Below are 13,762 nucleotides of genomic sequence, written 5' to 3'. Positions count from 1 at the left end.
TTTGACGAAACCTTTATTTAGAAAAATGTTTGATCTATTGCAAAAGGAACATCAAGAAGATAATACATTTCTTCTAAGTACATAGGTATCAATCTTGTCAGAGAGGTGCTTGTCAGAGAGGTGCTTGTTAAACAATAGTTTTGGTTTGACTCACGAGAGTCAAGAGATGATAGGATATTTGATTCATGAGTCTAACATTCAACACTTATAGCATAGTGCCTGCATATATGAGTTATGTCTATTATGATTCCCTAATAATAAATCTTTATACTCAAAATCATATCAATCATTCCGCGTACACCGAAATTAGTTTTAAACAGAAAAGTATAAAATTTGTCGCCCAACTAATTCGTACCCTCACTAATCACTATCTCTCTATTTCGATATATTTTTCGAATATGTAAAAAAATTTCTTCTATGCCATCAAAACCTATACACATGTTTATCGGGAGGTCGAAGCGAAGCAACGAAGAGAGCCGAGATGCGTGATCACTGGCATAGGTGGCTTTTCTGAGATCCCCTTCCTCCTCTCGCGAGAGCGCACCAGCGATGGCGTCGGCGGGGGCGCCGCCGCCTTGGAGCAGGCTGGAGGGCCAGGTGGTGCTAGTGACGGGCGCCTCCTCCGGCATCGGCCGCGACTTCTGCCTCGACCTGGCGCGCGCCGGCTGCCGCGTCGTCGCCGCCGCCCGCCGCGCCGCCCGCCTCCGCTCGCTCTGCGACGAGATCAACGCCTCCGCGGCCGCCGACGGGCCCCGCGCGGTGGCCGTGGAGCTCGACGTCGCCGCCGGGGGCTCGGCCCTGGAGGCGGCGGTGCAGAGGGCCTGGGACGCATTCGGCCGCATCGACGTCCTGATCAACAACGCTGGCATCCGAGGTAATCCATCAAATTAGAGCGCAGATATTTTCTTTTAGGGGTCTAAATGATTCTCCAGATGAAAATACGCATCAAATTAAGCTCAAATGTGTGATCCCCTTTCGATTAGCAAACCAAGTACATATTGGCTTGAGTGGATGGTGATGTTGGTGTCCTTTATACCTCAACAGGTGCAGTGCATTCTCCACTGGACTGGCCTGAGGATGAGTGGGACAAGCTCATCAAGACGAACCTTACCGGATTATGGCTTGTGGCCAAACATGTCTGTCGACGCATGCGTGATGCTAAGCTAAAGGGTTCAGTTATTAACATTTCATCTATTGCCGGTCTTAATCGCGGTCATCTGCCTGGCTCAATTGGATACGCGTCATCAAAGTCTGCTGTGCATTATGCCACAAAGGTAGTGTTGATGTTCCTCATAAAACATTAGTTGGGCTCCTATGTTCATAATAAACCAGTCTGAGTATATTGGTGCAGTTAATGGCTTTGGAATTGGGAGCATATGGCATCAGAGTGAACGCAATTGCGCCAGGGCTGTTCAAATCAGAGATAACTGCTCCTCTGTTGCAAAAGAGATGGTTGAACACTGTCGCTTCAAAGATAGTGCCGCTTAAGGAACATGGCACTACTGATCCAGCACTGACATCGCTGGTCCGTTTCCTGATTCATGAAGCATCGTCGTATGTGACTGGCAACATCTTCGTTGTAGACTCAGGTGTCAGCATACCCGGTGTTCCAATATTCTCCTCGCTGTAAATTCAAATTCGAGGTTTAGATTACTGTAGCTATGTTACTCTACATATGATTGCATAAAGCAATCAGTTAGGGACTCCATGAAATATGATATTTTGGTGGCGATATGCAATCCTGAAGATTGATCTGACTGAAAAGTTCATACTTCATATATAAATATGTACCGATGATGCTGCAGTAAGAGTTTAGTAATCAAGACAAGCAATAGAAATAACTTAGCTTCGTATGTATGAAGAGGCACTCCTCAGCATTGAAAGGATTTTTTTTTATTGATCCAGTTCAGGCCGCACCTTCCGAGATCCGAATTACCTTGATATGTACAGAGGCATAGTTGCTCTTGTTATGCACAGTCGATTGAGCCTGAGCCATTCACAAAACTATTTCGTGAAGGCAGGTAGTGATTATTCTGCAAGGCAACCTTGTCTCCTTGCTTGCAGCTATCTTAATTCAGAGTTTGTGATGTTCGAATTTTGGCTATGGCACCAAAAGATCTTGACTGAATTTTGCGAGGGAATACTGAGAGAGGAAACTCAACTGACCGGGACCTACTGAGCTCATAACAGATGGAAGTTTCACATAACCCATTAAGCCTTTCTGTCCAACAGATAGCTATCCAAATCCGACCGTAACTTTAGCTATACGTCATGAATCAAGAATGCTAGCTTGTGGACTTGTGGATATTCCATTCTCATGTTAAAAAAACTATGCGTTCTGAAGAAGCTAAATCGTTGACCTTTTTCATTTTTATAAAAGATTCAACAAGGCGCTCGAGGAGGAGGTGCCGCCAAAACTATGCAGTTTGGTGGTATAAAAATGAAGGCATTTGAATTTTCTGCTAGTACTAAGGTGTATATGCAATTCCTTAGGATAAAAAAACATTTGATATTTCGTTGTCGCCACTTATTCTTTTACTGTATATAAGCCTGAGATATGCGTCCTCATTCTGATCCAGTGCTTCAAAGATTTTGACTTATGTTTGGAAGAAAAGGGAAAACACTCTCCATGTTGATAGAAAGACAAAAGTTCAAATAATACAATAGTGTACTATGTACATGATGTCCCTTGCTGATATTTTGCATGATAGTAGAATGAAACAATTTTGTTTGTACGCTGCAAGAAGAAAATCATTGGCGATCACCAACACTTCACTTCACCATCATATATTCCGAATCGGATTAAAGGAAAATCACCATGCTTCAAAAATATATATAGTACCCTTGTGAAACAAAAACCTTGTTAAAATGAATAGTTTAATGGAGTTACCAACTACATATAAGAAACACCTAAACTCCTTACATCTGCATCTCCTAAAATCTCACGTAGCATCTCAACCTGTGTAAAGTTCCTCTACTCAAATCTCATATTGTATTCCAATCTGCAAGGTCTTACTAGGAGCTATCTTTAGACTGGAAAGGTTGGACCTGAAGTTCTTTTGCAGGAATCTGTAAAGGTTATTAATAATAAAGCGCTTGAAACAATTTTGCTTGTCACCCATCTTTAAAATGACCCTTCCAAATACAAAGGTTGATCCATTTGCCAAGGCTGAATCCATCATCGCGACCTCATCAGCACTTTGAGCTATTTCCTTTAGGGATGCAATGATTGATCCAACATACTCATCATCATCCATATTCTGATTGTCCATATAACCATATTGCACTATGCACCTGTAAACTCCAAAAGGCTCCTGTCTGTCGAAGAGGAACCGCTCTTCAGGAAGGACAGATGTAACAGGAAGATACCTCACAGTGACAAACACCATCAGTTCGCGGAGGCAACCCATATGCTGAACATAATGACGCACAATTGGTGGGATGCCATTCATCAAGTCTGTGCAAAAGATGCATACTCCAGGTACTCTGTTGCTCATAGTAACTGTTTTAATGAATTCTTGCCTATCCATCAAGTTGTTTGTTTCATATTCATTCCTTTTGCTTCGTCCATAGGTCCAAGAAAGAGTAATTATAAGGAAAAATGCTGTTATTGCAAATGGAACCCAACCACCTTGTGCAATCTTGTATAGAAGTGAAATTGTGAAAAGACCTTCGAGGATAGCGTAGACAGCATAAAATGATCCAGCTAATGCAATATTAGTTTGCCATATTATTACCATGACCACTGTGATCAAATGTGTTGTAATAAGCATTACCCATATCACTGCAACACCTGCAGTCCGAAAGGAAAAAGGTAATCAGATGATGTCTTCTATTATGTACATCGTTTACCAAAGCTTGCTATTTAAATACCATGTATCTATCCGAGTGGAGATGCAATTGTAGCAATACTGTTTACTGTAGCATTAGGCTAACCATGATGTTTCTATAAAATTGCTATATAACCATGATGTTTCTATAAATTGCTATTTAAACTTTATGTGCTACCATTTCAGCTCAAACTAAACATGTGCGCTTTCAACCCACAATGTGCGTACCCCAAAACGATGAAGAAAAGTAACAAACAAACTAATATAAGCATGTTCTAAATTGCTTACCATAGGCTTGCCCAATCTCTGGTCCACCCTTAAAACCAACGGTAATCAAGATACAAGCTATCATCAAGAAGTAGTTAATCTCTGGAGAGTATACTTGGCCTTCATATTTTTTAGAGGTATGCTTCATGGTGACTCTAGGAAAACAACCTAAAGCAATTGATTGCTTGATGATGGAGAAACTGGCAGATATCAATGCCTGGCTTGCGACGATGGCAGACAAAGTAGCCACAACAAACATGGGCCAAAACAGTGGCTCTGGTATGCTACTATAAAATGTACTGCTGAGCTTAGATGGGTTCTTGATCAAAAATGCTGCCTGACCGGCATATGCAAGGATCAACGATGGATAAACTAGGCACGAGTATGCCATCTGCAAGGCAAAGGAAAGGAAAATAATTAATGGCTTCTCAAAAAAAGAAAAAGAAAATAACTAATGGTTTCTTATTTATATAATATGAAAACAACCACATTAATTACCTGGATTGATTTCTTGTTGAAATGACCCAAGTCAGCAAACATAGCTTCAGCACCTGATAACAACCCCAGCTATTTACTTGTGTGGTGATTAACTGGCTAGTAGTACTAGATTACAAAAAATCATAAATATTGCTTGTTTCTCGTAGTCTTACATGAAGAATAACATTATGTAATTATATTGCATGTTTCTTGTTGAAATAAAAAATAGTGCTGTTAGGTTACAAGTCTGACCTGTTATGCACAAAACAACTGTTCCTAGTTGCTCCCAGCCAGCCTTTTTGTTCTTCGCGAAGAACATATATATGTAGTGTGGTGATATGGCTTTCAGAACTGGGGGATAATACTTGATCATATTGTATAGTCCAATTGATGCAATTAACACGAACCACACAAGCATAATTGGGGTAAAAGTGAAGCTGACTTTGCTTGTGCCATATCGTTGGTAAAGGAAAAGGAAGACCAGGATAATCACGCATAGGAGGACAACATGACCTGAAATAATAAGCAATATAAAATGTTACTCATTCCTTGCAAAAATAAAAATTATTGGTCTGGCCAGAATATCATGATCATAAATGGTAGCTCATAGAATAGTTTAAAATATAACCAGTGTTACCTTGTGTAATTCTAGAAGATCTTGATTGGATTCCCTGAACAGCTGATAGAACTGGATAAAATTTAAGAGAACAGCATCAGGAAATCCAAAAGATAATTGACCTGGAATTTAGTCGTATCAAATTTTAATTGAAAAGACAATAACTACTACGCGGATGAGGGACAAACGACATGGCTTGAAAGGGATTAGGATATGGAAGTTGCCCTGAAGAACCAGACAACATTGCTTGTATGGGATTAATTAATGTATTTGGAAGGGGATATATAAAATCTTGGGAGAATAAGAAGTCTAATTCAATTCTTGCATAGCTGATTGGGTGAAGTCTGTCTATGGCATTGTATGAGTTTCACAAATTATTTGGTTTACATGTTTTGTACTGAAATGTCTATCATTCTCACACCAGTGTTGTTACACCATTGTTTCAGTTGCTCTTTTTTTTTTTGCATATTTTTGTTCACTACCGAGAGTCCTCGCTATTCTACTATTCTAGGATAACCATAACCCGCGCTGTAAAAAAAAATCATTTGTACCTGAGATGGACGGAGTGAGGGCACCATCACCCATCACCATGCAGGTCCCAATCAGCACAAGGTAGGTGATGACCGCCTGTGCAATCACACTTCCTTCCAAGAACTTGAGCATCCTCGGTTGCAGGCTGCTCTTCTTGCTGTGGAACTTGAGATTGGAGTCAGATGCCAACCGTGTCACAGGCACCGGCATCTTCTTCCCGGTGAAATTCACATGCTGACGCAGTAGCGAGTACAGGGCAAAGGTACCACCTGCACAGATGCAGTCAGACAGTTAACCTGTACAGCTTATCACAACATCATCACGTCGCATCATATTCTTTAGTAGTTCATCAAAACCATGCTTTGAGAGGAAATAGAAAGTATAATCTGTCTAATGCAACGATTCGAAACATATATTCGCCTTTTTGGAGATACGTTGTGCGTACTTTGCCTCCTCATTTCGATCAGTATGTTTTTAAGAAAATAAAATCAGTAGCATTCGCGTATTTCTACTGATACGACTACACGAGCAGTTTTTCAGTTGGCTATCCGAAAAAGTCGGCCATTTTTTTCACCAAACTGACACCGGACTTTCGCTAGATCCTAGGCGATGCATGCAGTCTGTTAAGGGGTAGATTTTTTTTTTCGTTGACACATTCTTAAGTGTCACAGGCGTTGCTCCTAGATCGATCTAATCCAACTCCACATTTCAAATCATGGTCACAGAAGAAGAACGGAAAAAACATGAACATGATTTGTACATATAGCATCTAGCACGTGCAGGTACGCGTATATACCTTCTCCGTGGTCGTCTGCATGGAGCACGATGAAGACGTACTTGACGAGGCTGACGAGGGTGAGCGTCCAGAGGATGAGGCTGAGGATGCCGAGCAGGTCGTCCTTGCTGGGGTCCGGCAGCGTGAACGACGAGAAGGTGTACAGCGGCGACGTTCCGATGTCGCCGTACACCACGCCCAGCGACTGGTACCCCAGCAGCGCCACCTGCCACGGCGTGAACTCCTGCACGCGCCGCCGCCGCCGCCGCCGGCCCATCGATCAGCAGCTGTATGGCCGGATCGCCGGAAGCAATGGAAGGGTACGCGTGCAATCTATGTGACTATGTCACGTCGGTGGCCCGGGCACGTACCAGAGGGTTGCGGTGCCTGATCCTGTACGACTCGCTGAAGGTGCGGCGGGTGAGGCCGCCGGCGGCGCCGATGAACTTGATGTCGTCGTCGCCGCCGACCTCCTCGATCTGGCTCGTCGAGCTCCGCTCGTCGACGGCGGCCACCGCGGCGGCGTTCACCTGGACGATGACGTCGTCCGGCGGCGGCGCGTGGTGCTCCATGGCGCCGCCTTCCGTGAGAAGAGGACGCGCTTTGATCGACGAGCTGAGCGCAGCCGCCGGGAGAGGAGGCGTGCAAGGAATGTGGTTACGCCTCTCTATATATACACCTTGCTGCTGCTGCCGCCGCTGCTTGTGCGCGCGCGAGCGTCGAATTTTTTTTATTTTTTATTTTAGTTTTGAAAAATACTAAAATAAAAAATAAAAAAAATTCGCGCGCGTCGAACGCCGCCGCCGCTCCCTAGCCCAACTGAATCTGCGAGGACGTCGTGGGCCCGTCACGCGCTCTGGCCCATGCAACGCAACCGAAAATACTGTGCGCGTCAGATCTGGGTCCGTTGGAAAATCGCAACCCAAGCACGCGCGTAAATCTGATCTTAACCGAGATCTCGTCCTGCATTGTTTCGTCAGAGATTCAGCGAACAGAGCAAGTGGCGGGTGGGTACAGGTTCATCGAGATTTGACTGAGTTGCAATCGTTCATCAGTGACACAGCTACTTCTTGCTCTCGGATTCGCCCTAAATTACTGCAGGACAGTAGTAATCAGGCAGTGGTCAAGCACTGCCAACTGATAAACGACGAAGAGGACAGCAGTGCAAGTGCAGACATTGCTTTAGCCAACCTGCCTTGTAACTTGCAAGATTTTCATTCAGATGCAGTGTTATACATACAAGCGTGTGGAGTTTTGGATCAGGTTTTTACCCACTTGACCGCATTACTCTATCTATTGCTTCAACCTGCATTCTTCATACACCTGTATCAAGAGGAAGTAGAGAATATTGGAGTTGATGAATAAAACAGTAAGTCAAATAATGCACAGTTCTTCACTAGCGCTCTGAAGTCTATTTCTAATTGTTATGTGAAGCACATTGGCGTGTTGGGGACTTGAGGTGATAATGCAAGATCGTCTACCTGCTCAATAGTAGGAGAGGTCATGAGGTTTGAGAAGTGCAGCGGCGGCAGTTGCTCAACTGGTAGTGGTTTTTGGTTTTAGTCACTCATGGATTAATTCACGAGAGATGGTGGTTCTCGAGCAGCTGGTGTGCATGCTCCTGTACCATCTGTCTCATGCGACAAAAGTAGTCTTTGAGCATTATTTCAGTAGCAGTGTAGGTCTCATAGATAGTTCACAAAACCAGGAACTCTATCTGCATTGTTCCTGGCATTGTCAACTTACCTCTCAGCACCGTAATTTCCTTCTGAGAAGCAAAGTTAGCCTCCCATGGATGATCATTTCTGTGCAAAGGATCATGCTCAATGGTTTTTCTTAACACCAAACCAATTGTAAAACTGAAAACCTTCTTCCTCACTCTTGATTGCTGACTTACTAATACAGCATCCTCCTTCAGAACCTCAGTAGTGCAACTCTTCCGTCCATTTTATATGTCCCTGCAAAAGAGAACACTCATTGACTTTGTGATAGGACATCCATGTTTATCACTACAATGAACTATGCCAAACAACCTAACCAATTACTTTAATTACAAAGAGAAAGGTTTTTTGTATTCAGATCACGGCTTTGGAATAATAGCTGATTTCATAAAGTATATAGATTAAAAAAAAATACTAATGGGAAATAGGATTCAGCAAATAAAACCTTGCTCTGGTTGAAACAACATATGTAAGAACAGCACAATAGCATTTCAAATTCAAAATAATATTTCCATAAGACACAGAGAATGTCACCCGTAGTCTCATTTTAAGTACTTGCTAATTCATGCCCAAAATGTACTTCCACTACTTCCAGGCTATACCAATTTTATTGTGCTAAATGCCTCCATCGTCTAACAAATGATCAGCACTAGATTCCTAGATTTCACATGCTAACAGTATATCGAATCCCCAGTTAATTATAAAAAGGACAGAAAAAAAGGTTCATTTCCAGCCGAGCATGCTCTTACCCTGACAAGCACTGTGACATCTGAACCTTTTCATCAGTTCTGCTCGTAGCCATACTAAATGAGTAACTGAGCTACTTTAACTAAACATCACAACTGTCTCCAGAGGCATTTTTCTTGAATAGCGAAGAAAGATTATAAATTTCATCACACAGATGGGCTTCCAACCAACTAATGTCGTTCAGCATGCTGTGCTCACACCACATCTAGGATTATTTAGGAGCTCATCACAGACTGGAACCGTCACTGCAATAGACAACAACATCGGCTGATTCACATGGACATAAACAATGTACAGAGAAAACAACAATACAAATGCAGACGAGAAGCCAACCTGTCATCCATGCTTTTCGGCTGGTTGTGCATTATCAAATATAGAAGCATGTGCACTTTAGCATCCATGTTTTTCTCCACTTAGTCGCATCACTCCATTGCTGAGAGACCTACTTTCTTCATGCTCCTATATTAAGCAGAGGCACACAACCAGAGTTTTCAGCCACTCAACCAACAAAGGAATATATGGCGCAGTCTAGCCTTCCCCCTTCCTCTTTGCTTCTTATCCTGTTGTTTATCTTCTTCTCCAATGCTTTCAGCATGCCATCAGCCATGGATTGCAACAGCAGTGACCGTGATGCTCTCCTAAAGATCAAGGAGCAGCTTGGTAACCCTCCCGAGCTATCCTCATGGCTCCCAGCCACGAACTGCTGTGCCTGGGATAACTCCATTATATGCTCCGAGACTGGACGCATCTACCTTGTGGCCCTATTTCGACTCAATGTCACAGCTCCCATCCCTTCAGCCTATGGTGACCTGCCGATGCTGCAAACCATCCAGCTTGACAACATGCCGGGGCCGTATGGTCCTATCCCCTCCTCCTTCGCTAAGCTCTCACACCTTGAGTTCCTTGACATCATTGGCACACAAGTCTCTGGGCCGCTTCCTGACTTCCTGGCAAAGACCAACCTCAGTGCTCTGACCATCACAAATTGCAAGCTTACAGGGCCTATTCCCCGGTCTCTGGGTCGCCTCTCCAACCTCAGATATATAGACCTCAGCGGCAACATGCTCAGTGGGTTTATACCTCCTGGATTGCTTCATGGAAGCTTCCAATTCCTCATCCTGTCCAATAACAGGCTCACAGGACAGATCCCAGAGGATTATGCCAATGGAGACATTGACACCATTGATCTTTCACACAACCAGCTCACTGGTGACCCATCATTCTTATTTGATATCGCAAAGCCAATGATGAAGATTGATCTTTCATGGAATGAGCTTGTATTCGACATGACGAAAGTCAGGTTTCCCTACCACCTGACCTATTTGGACCTCAGTCATAACCATATCAAAGGAGGGGTGTCCAAGTCCCTGAAGGATATAAAGCTTGGGCACTTCAATGTCAGCTACAATGATCTTTGTGGTGAGATACCAACTGGGCGGTTCATGATATACCATGGAGCAGATTCTTATGTTCATAACAAGTGCCTCTGTGGCACACCTTTACCCCCCTGCAAGAAACGGCAGTAAAGAATAATTAGCATGGCGAATAAAGAAATAAGTAGCAGGATGTACGGTTAAAGATTGCGACTAGCGCTCTGATTTCTCTTCTGGATTTGGTTAGATGTGAAGTGCACTGTTTTATTTTTGTGAGCCGTTTGTTTGAGATCAACAGGTTATCCACCTCAAATGCTACTCCTTGCTAAACTCACCAACATTAGTATCAGATGCTGTTTCGCAGCATTACTGACGGAACTATCCTTGGTGTTTCAACATATCATCTCCAGTTGTTCATGATCTTATTTGACATGCCGTGGCATGCTGAATCTTTTCTGTAGTTGTGCTACTGTCTTATTCTAGTGGCCGTGTTAAATGTTGAGGCAAGACTGAGTTGCTAAATTAAACATGGCTGATGTCTATAAATGCATGATTCTGAAATAAAGAAGATTTAAAATCTCAGTGTATTGATGGGCTTGCAACTAACTCCAATGACTACTTTCAGCACACTCCAGATTCTCACTCGCACGATATCAAGGATCTATATTTTGAGTTTGAGGTTCTGTCAGATTTTATAGATTAAGTGCTTGAAGCACAAAGTTTTGGACGATGCATGCCCGTAAGTGGATGCTGAACATAAATGAACTTAACAAAGCAGAGAGGTGCTCAGGGAACTATTACATGACAAAAGAGACACTAACCAAAGCCAAGATGATCATCGCAGCCACAACCAGTTGATCCTTGTGGCATGCCATAGAGAGGCTTCATCTAACATAGAGGTGATGATCTCAAGAGAAAATAGCATGTGATGGTTCACATGGCCACAAAAAATATGCAAATAAAACAAAAGTGCAGACAAGGATACATTTCAGCCTACCTGTCTGTCATTTCGCTTTCCACCTAGACGTGCATTATTAAATGTGGAAGCACGCGGCCCACTTCAGGATCAGGTTTTTCTCCACTTAGCCTTGTTTAGTTCACTTCCAACTCCCAACTTTGACACTATGCAAAAAGAAGATTCCCCATCACATCAAACTTGCGGTACATGCATGGAGTACTAAATGTAGACGAAATTAAAAATTAATTGCACAATTTTGTTGTACTTTGTGAGACGAATCTTTTGAGCCTAATTAGTCAATGTTTGGACAATAATTCACAAATACAAATGAAACGCTACAGTGTGCTACAGTGCTGTAGCAGTAATTTGGCACTTCCAAACTTTGACAACTAAACAAGGCCTTAGTCGCATCACCCTACTTCTTGCAGACCTAATTTCACTGTATCCCTATATTGAGGAGGGGGGGTACTCCACTAGTGTTTCCAGCCACTCAACCGTAGCAGATCCATGGCACACTCAAGCCTTCCCCTTTCCCCTTTGCTTCTTATCTTCTTCCTTACGTTAGTCACCAATGCCTTTGTCCTGCCATCAGCCATGGCCTGCGACAGCAGCGACCTAGCTGCTCTCCTGAAGATCAAGAAGCAGCTCGGCAATCCTCCTGATTAATCGAAATGGCTCCCAAACACCGACTGCTGTACCTGGCTCCAAGGTCTTCAATGCTCCGAGACTGATGGTCGCGTCAACCTTGTGTCCCTATTTGATATGAATGTCACAGCTCCCGTCCCTTCAGCCTTGGGCTACCTGCCAATGCTGGAGACCATCCAGCTAAGGCGCATCCCAGGTCTTTATGGCTCCATCCCCTCCGCCTTGGCCAAGCTCTCACACCTTGTGCTTCTTCAGATCTCGGACTCATTAGTCTCCAGGCCTATTCCGGACTTCTTGCTGAAGATGAATCTCAGTGCTCTAGCCATCACCAACAGCAAGTTGACAGGGCCTATTCCTCAAGTTTCTGAGTCGCCTCCCTAACCTCAGATACATTAACCTTAGTGGCAACAAGCTCACTGGGTCTATTCCTCCTGGACTGCTTCATGCAAGCTTCCGAGTCCTCATCCTGTCAAACAACCATCTCACAGGAGAGATCCCAAGAGATTATGGCAGCGAAGACATTGATACCATAGATCTTTCACACAACAGCTCACTGGTGACCCATCTTTCCTATTTAATGCCACAAAGCCTACAACGAAGATCGATTTGTCATGGAACAAGCTTGAGTTCGACATGACACAAGTCAGGTTTCCCTACCACATGACCTATTTGGACCTTAGCCACAACCAGATCAAGGGAGGGGTGGCCAAGTCCCTGAGGGATATAGATCTTGAGTACTTCAACGTCAGCTACAACAAGCTTTGCGGTGAAATATCAAGTGGAAGATTCATGACATCCCATGGAGTGGATTCTTATGTTCACAACAAGTGCCTCTGTGGCGCGCCTCTGCCCCCTTGCAAGAAATGATAGTAGAGTTTAATTTAGGGGTTAGCACATGTCACATCGGATGTTCGGATGCTAATTAGGAGGACTAAACATAGTTTAATTACAAAACTAATTGCACAGATGGAGTCTAATTCGTGAGACGAATCTATTAAGGCTAATTAATACATCATTAGCAAATGGTTGCTGTAGCACCACATTGTTAAATCATGGACTAATTAGGCTTAATAGATTCGTCTCGCGAATTAGACTCCATCTGTGCAATTAGTTTTGTAATTAAACTATGTTTAATACTCCTAATTAGTATCCAAACATCTGATGTGACAGGTGCTAAAGTTTAGCACGGGGTATCCAAACACCCCCTTAGGTTGATGAATAAAGCAATAAGTCTATCATGTGTGTGAGTGTGTCTAGTCACTATTTCTCTGAAGTATCTTTTAAGGGTGTGTTTGGTTAGGTTGTGGCTTTTGAAAAAGCTGTTGTGAGCTACGGGCTGTGGAAAAGCAGCTGTGGGAAAAACAGAAGACCGTTTGGTTAAACCAGTTGTGAAACTGTAGGCTGTGAAGGAAATATATGTAATGCCCCTAAAGGCATGAGAGTCTGTTTATATGCAAATTACTCGTAACAAAATAATATGTTCACTAATTCGCATGTAAATGACTATTTTAGAAAGAAAAAAAATAAATTTTCTATATTTTTATTCATCAAAGTTTTTAAACTGGATAGTTTCTTGTAGACTGAACCAATGTTAACTACCTGTTGTTTCAAATAAAGATAAGACAGCATATTGATGTGCTACAAGAGACGGTTCTTATCCTTCGATTAAACATAAACACAAGGATTACACTACAAATAATGGATTACACTCTGAAATTCCAATCAAAGAGATGCAACTGCAACATCATCTATCCTTACATCATCCGTCGAATCCAAAGAATTAACACAACTTTTTGTCACAAATTACAACGATCGATCATCT

The 13,762-nt window shown here is 43.0% G+C and overlaps 3 protein-coding genes and 1 pseudogene across 3 annotated transcripts; 3 read left to right on the top strand and 1 right to left on the bottom strand.

The window, feature by feature from the left end:
* Positions 1 to 439: 439 nt before the first annotated feature.
* LOC117859895 (uncharacterized) lies at positions 440 to 1,857 on the top strand. Its single transcript, XM_034743092.2, has 3 exons — positions 440 to 874; positions 1,045 to 1,274; positions 1,352 to 1,857. The coding sequence occupies exons 1-3, from the start codon at positions 550 to 552 to the stop codon at positions 1,628 to 1,630; spliced, it is 834 nt and encodes a 277-aa protein (XP_034598983.1). The 5' UTR covers positions 440 to 549; the 3' UTR covers positions 1,631 to 1,857.
* Positions 1,858 to 2,442: 585 nt separating this feature from the next.
* Positions 2,443 to 6,773, bottom strand: LOC117861577 (potassium transporter 26). Its single transcript, XM_034745147.2, has 7 exons — positions 6,518 to 6,773; positions 5,742 to 5,990; positions 5,212 to 5,262; positions 4,827 to 5,087; positions 4,596 to 4,648; positions 4,119 to 4,488; positions 2,443 to 3,793 (listed from the first exon to the last, which is right to left on the bottom strand). Exons 1-7 carry the CDS (start codon positions 6,771 to 6,773, stop codon positions 2,979 to 2,981), a joined length of 2,055 nt encoding a protein of 684 aa, XP_034601038.2. The 3' UTR covers positions 2,443 to 2,978.
* Positions 6,774 to 9,376: 2,603 nt separating this feature from the next.
* LOC117861317 (polygalacturonase inhibitor 1) lies at positions 9,377 to 10,814 on the top strand. The gene has a single exon (XM_034744849.2). The coding sequence runs from the start codon at positions 9,483 to 9,485 to the stop codon at positions 10,488 to 10,490; it is 1,008 nt and encodes a 335-aa protein (XP_034600740.1). The 5' UTR covers positions 9,377 to 9,482; the 3' UTR covers positions 10,491 to 10,814.
* An 887-nt stretch (positions 10,815 to 11,701) lies between these two features.
* Positions 11,702 to 12,807, top strand: LOC117861931 (polygalacturonase inhibitor-like; annotated as a pseudogene).
* Positions 12,808 to 13,762: the final 955 nt, after the last annotated feature.

This window comes from Setaria viridis, chromosome 6, assembly GCF_005286985.2.
Source record: "Setaria viridis chromosome 6, Setaria_viridis_v4.0, whole genome shotgun sequence".
NCBI lineage: Eukaryota > Viridiplantae > Streptophyta > Magnoliopsida > Poales > Poaceae > Setaria > Setaria viridis.
This window is presented reverse-complemented; position numbering and strand designations above follow the sequence as displayed.